The following is a 4,729-nucleotide window of genomic DNA, read 5'->3' as shown; positions in this document are numbered from 1 at the left end:
GTACCAATGGTTGGAATTAACATACTAGTGAAAGGTTGTTTATTGAGATGACATATGAAAATTCAAGTACGACGAGCAGTAAAGTTTCATTTCATAAAAACCTTTTTAATTTGTTTGCTATTCATAGAAAAATTATGATAAATGAATAATTCACTACATTGACTGTCGTTGAAGAAGAGGAAAAGCATGTGACTTCTTTTTCTCATCCTTGTTCACGCAACAACAAAGAAGACAAAATACTTGTAAAAATGTACAGAAGCTTAAAGGACAGACAACTAAAGAAACAAAAAAAAAAAGTGGCAAATCGGTCATTTGACCATAAGGAACGTAGATGTTAACAGTAAAGCAAATCTCTGCAACAAAACCTGTCTCTTTGATACCCTTCTCTTTCATTTTTCAAGACAGACATCCTCTTTTCTTCTCCCTCCCTCTTAAATACCCTTATTATCATACACTGCTTTCTTGTCACTTCTCAAACTTTTCAGTTTTTTGTTTTGTTTCTCTAACCAAAACCATGGTTTTCTTACCAAAACTCTCCCTTCTTGTTCTCAACTCTTGTTTTGTGTGGGCGTTCATGACTAGTACTCTTGTGTTTTCTCAGCCTGCTCTTAACATGGTGGAACAAGAATCAGTTTACAAAGTTCTTGAGTCTATTAACTCTGAAATCCCGTGGCGTTCTTTATTCCCCGATGATCTCTGTTCCTCTTCCCCACATGGGGTTGTTTGCGACTACTTTATTCAAGAAAACTCAAACACAACATTTACTGCTCATGTAACTGAGATTAGTCTTGGTTATGTCTCAGATTATGCTCCTAACCCACCTTGTACTCCTAATAGTACTCTAAATGCTTCCCTTTTTGCTCCTTTTTCTTACCTCAGAAAGATCTTTGTTTACAAATGTTTCACTGAAAATGAGGTTTCTTTGCTTGACTTTGGCTCTTTGCCTTCTTCTGTTGAGGAGCTGGTTTTCATGGAAAACCCGGGTCTTCTTGGGATAGTAAGTGAAAAAGTTGGTAACTTGACGAGTTTGAGGAGGTTGGTTTTGAGTGGAAGTGCTGTTTCTGGGAAAATACCAGATGGGGTTGGTGGTTTGATCAACTTAGAGCAGTTGACACTTTCAAGAAACAAATTTGGTGGTGAAATTCCAGTGGGGTTAAAGACATTGAAGAAACTCAGGGTTCTTGATTTGAGTCAAAATGAGCTTGAAGGAAATGTTCCTGAGTCTATAGGAAACTTGACTCAAGTTTTGAAGCTTGACTTTAGCTACAACAAGTTGTCTGGAAAAATTCCTCAAAGTTTAAAGGGTTTGAAGAGTTTGGAGTTTTTGGACTTGAGTTACAATCATTTTACCAATTCTGGGATTCCATTGTTTTTGGCAGAGATGCCTAGTTTGAGGGAAGTGTATCTGAGTGGGAATTTGCTAGGAGGGCAAATTCCAGAAATATGGGAGAATCTTGGGGTTATTGTAGGGATAGGATTATCAAAAACAGGACTCATTGGGAATATTCCCGCTTCTATGGGTGTATTTTTGAAAAAGATTTGCTATTTGGGGCTTGACAATAACAAGTTGGAAGGGACATTGCCTGAAGAGTTTGGGGCATTAGAACATGTGAATGAGTTACATTTGCAGAACAACAATTTGAGTGGAAAACTTCCATTCTCTACAAGATTTGTCTCCAAAGTTGGAGAAAAGTTGAAATTGGAAGGCAACCCTCAACTTTGTGCAGATGAAGACTTGAGAACTTCTAATGTTAGTGGTAGCTTGGGGCAACTAAAGTTGTGTAACAAAGCTGATGTTCCCAAATATGTCCCTTTCTCTAGAGCATCTTTACTGTTGCCTGCTTCATATTTTCTTATTTTTCTTGTAATTTTGTGTTTCCTGTGCTAGTAGATAATCTTGGACATATACTGATTAATGACTTGAGGATAGAAAAATTTTGGACTGCTGTCCTGGTTTCACTTGTTGATAGAAGATTTTTTGGGTTCTAGTAGAATTTACTTTCTCTCTTTCTTTTCGGGGTTCAAGAAGAAGCAACCAAGAGATGTAATTATTAAGTTCTTAATTTAAGGAATTTGCATATAGCAACATTCTTGGTTTTCTATTTTCAGTTTTTAACTGCAATGTTTTTCTGTGGTGTATGCAAAACAGATTGCCAGACTTGAATGTTGTGTTTTCCAGTGTATTGTCTAAGGAACAATCATATACTATTATATTATCATTGGAAAAATCTACATGGGATAATGATGACCAACTACTGCATTAGTTAAGAAGCAAATATAAGTTGAATACAGGGTAATGATGTATTGTGCTATGATAAGATTCAGACTTCAGAGTAATGGAATGGCTTAAAAGGAAAAGTGAAAAAAGAACTAGGAAAAAGGAAACTGAATCTACATTGCAAACAAGGTATCAAAAGGTTAGATTGTAAATATAGGTTCTAATCATTGTATAAGAAAAATTTTGGTATATCAAAACAGGTGGCCAGTTTTAACTTAAACTACACAAAAAATTGACTGTTGTTGAGTCCATCTTATGTTCTTTGTTTTTCTTAAACAATGCCACTACTCTTTCTCTATATCAGTGTTTCTTGAACTTAACATGGAACTTTCACATCCTGTGTCTGTTCCATTATCCATTGGTGCTGTACTAGAAGAGGTGGTGGCTTTGGATTTAGAGGTTCGGGACGAGCCGGACCCCACTCCACCATCCTCCTTGGATTTCTTCCGCCTTGTTTTTTTGGGTATGTCCGGGAGGTCCCTTGCTGGAGAATCAGAGCCACCATCACCTGAGCCTGGCCGGCTGTGTCGGCTTGACCTTGAACCATCGGATGGCTCTTTGGTGTGTCGCCTCCTGGATTTGGACTCTTTCTTTGGAGAAGTAGCACTACCAGTCCCAGTTTCTGATGAAGAATGGCGCCTTGATGTCTTTGACACTTCTGGTTGGTCATCTGGTAATGAAGAATTTGCATTTTTGTACTTTTGGTTTGCATCTGCAGTTAAATTAAATTTTACAAATGATATGCAGTAGTAAAATGTCATTATCAGTGTGAGAGGAAAGTTACCTTGAGAAACAAATTTGATATCGGGATGATCATTAGGATCTAATGGAGGACCCAAAGGGGCTGTATGAAATTTTCCAGGTTCTTTGAATTCTTTCATCTGCACAAACATATAAAGTGGATATCAACGGATGTGATAAAGTTTTAACATAAAACTATGAAAATCATTACCCAGCTGGGAGATTCAACGGATGGTCCATCCCATCCTATATGGGCAACATGCTTTACATCTGTAGGTAAACCAATCTGCATTTCTGCTTCTTTTTCCCCTTCTGCAATATCATTATGTTATTCCCCTCATTATTAATAATCTGACGAAAAGTAAACAATGAATTTGGGTCCCCAATACGTGCACATTTGAAACATGAACAATCACCTTGTAGTAATAATAAAAAGTAAGGAAATTAAATGAAGGATCATTGCTTACCAAATATCTGAGAAATACCTAAGGCCTTTAAAAGGCCTTTCACCTTTGTGGCCATCCTCAGCTGCTTTTAACTCTACAACTTTTTCTTCTTCTAAATGCTACTAAAGAAGATGTTTCTTTCACTCAAAAATCATGCATTTGTTTCTTGAATCTGGATTTCTTGAATCTGGAAAAAATAAAGGTGAAGATAAGAATATTATGACTCAAAACTCATATTATGACATTCACAAAATAAGAAGAAAAAGTAGTGAAGATACAATTAGAAATTAACCTTCTTCAGTAGGATGGAAGAAAGTGAATGAAATATATAAGAATTCAGCAAAATGGGGTAGCTCAAAATGACCAAATAGCGGATTGGGAAAAAGAAACCCAAAAATTCAGATATAAATCAAGAAATGGACTCAAACCCTCAAAAAAGAATTTTAGGTTCGACTCCTCTCTAACTATCATAAAGCAAAATGATGTTAAAGCAATCCTTTCATCCATTCAATGGCAATGAATTGCAAGCCATTGCTAACCAGAAGCCTATCGTAAATTTAGGAACTGAAATTAATTTTCATTTTAATCTCTATGGTTTTATTGACTTTTAATTTCTTGGAAAGCTAAGATAAAAGCCACTAAAATCGAATGGTCGCACAATATTTTTGTTAATGAATGCCAATCCCCCTCGTTCTCAAGGGAATGGCTCAATTACCAAGAGGTTGCAATTCAATTTTTTTTTACCTTCTCTATCCCATTGTAATAAATTCTTTTAACGACTTCAAATCTATATATATATATACAAAAGAGGGACTTAGAAAAGTGATGTGACATCTCTCTAAAGCCAAGGATCATATTTATCTTTTTTCTCCTTTTTTTTTGTTTTTTCTTACTCATTTTTCATTTATTCTATTAATTAAATTATTAATAGAAAGTCCAAAAGTCATGTTCTAACGTATTATTTTGGTTTCTCTTCGCCATAAATCATTTTGTTTCCAAACCGTTGCGAAAGTAACTCATTGTCTCTATTATTTCTTCTGTTGCTTATGATTAACCATTATTAATATATGGTAATGTTGTACCGTTTGAATTCTGGCAACAAACTCATACACACACTCTAACTGCTCCCTCTTTCTATCTATTATGAGCCAAGAGGGCAACGATGCAATTGAATTTTTTGGGAGGCTGACAAACATTTTCAGAGTTGTTAAAAACTCAAGTGATGTGGATCTGTTTCTTAGTAATTCTCAACATTTTGTTAAGC

The 4,729-nt window shown here is 35.6% G+C and overlaps 2 protein-coding genes across 3 annotated transcripts; one reads left to right on the top strand and one right to left on the bottom strand.

Annotated features, from left to right (window-relative positions):
- The first annotated feature begins 300 nt into the window (after positions 1–300).
- LOC107789356 (uncharacterized) lies at positions 301–2,062 on the top strand. The gene has a single exon (XM_075244257.1). It carries the CDS (start codon positions 332–334, stop codon positions 1,886–1,888), a length of 1,557 nt encoding a protein of 518 aa, XP_075100358.1. The 5' UTR covers positions 301–331; the 3' UTR covers positions 1,889–2,062.
- A 312-nt stretch (positions 2,063–2,374) lies between these two features.
- On the bottom strand, positions 2,375–3,939 carry LOC107814958 (CRIB domain-containing protein RIC6-like). 2 transcript variants are annotated; one of them, XM_016640462.2, is made up of 5 exons: positions 3,758–3,934; positions 3,487–3,637; positions 3,231–3,331; positions 3,063–3,159; positions 2,375–2,990 (listed from the first exon to the last, which is right to left on the bottom strand). In XM_016640462.2, the coding sequence occupies exons 2-5, from the start codon at positions 3,539–3,541 to the stop codon at positions 2,563–2,565; spliced, it is 681 nt and encodes a 226-aa protein (XP_016495948.2). In that variant the 5' UTR covers positions 3,542–3,637; positions 3,758–3,934; the 3' UTR covers positions 2,375–2,562. The 2 variants fall into 2 exon arrangements, with proteins under 2 accessions (XP_016495948.2, XP_075100601.1); XM_075244500.1 differs by having other exon boundaries at positions 2,375–3,159; positions 3,758–3,939.
- Positions 3,940–4,729: the final 790 nt, after the last annotated feature.

This window comes from Nicotiana tabacum, chromosome 22, assembly GCF_000715075.1.
Source record: "Nicotiana tabacum cultivar K326 chromosome 22, ASM71507v2, whole genome shotgun sequence".
Lineage (NCBI taxonomy): Eukaryota > Viridiplantae > Streptophyta > Magnoliopsida > Solanales > Solanaceae > Nicotiana > Nicotiana tabacum.
Note: the sequence above shows the minus strand (reverse complement) of the source record. Positions and strands in the feature narration are given on the sequence as shown.

Bases quoted from the DNA above. Each gene is read 5' to 3' on its own strand.
- LOC107789356 (XM_075244257.1), top strand. From the start codon at position 332: ATGTTAACAGTAAAGCAAATCTCTGCAACAAAACCTGTCTCTTTGATA.
- LOC107814958 (XM_075244500.1), bottom strand. From the start codon at position 3,541: ATGGCCACAAAGGTGAAAGGCCTTTTAAAGGCCTTAGGTATTTCTCAG. The intron at 3,332-3,486 runs GTAAGCAATGAT...ATGATATTGCAG, and splicing joins AGGTATTTCTCAGATATTTG to AAGGGGAAAAAGAAGCAGAA. The intron at 3,160-3,230 runs GTAATGATTTTC...ATGTTTGTGCAG, and splicing joins CCGTTGAATCTCCCAGCTGG to ATGAAAGAATTCAAAGAACC.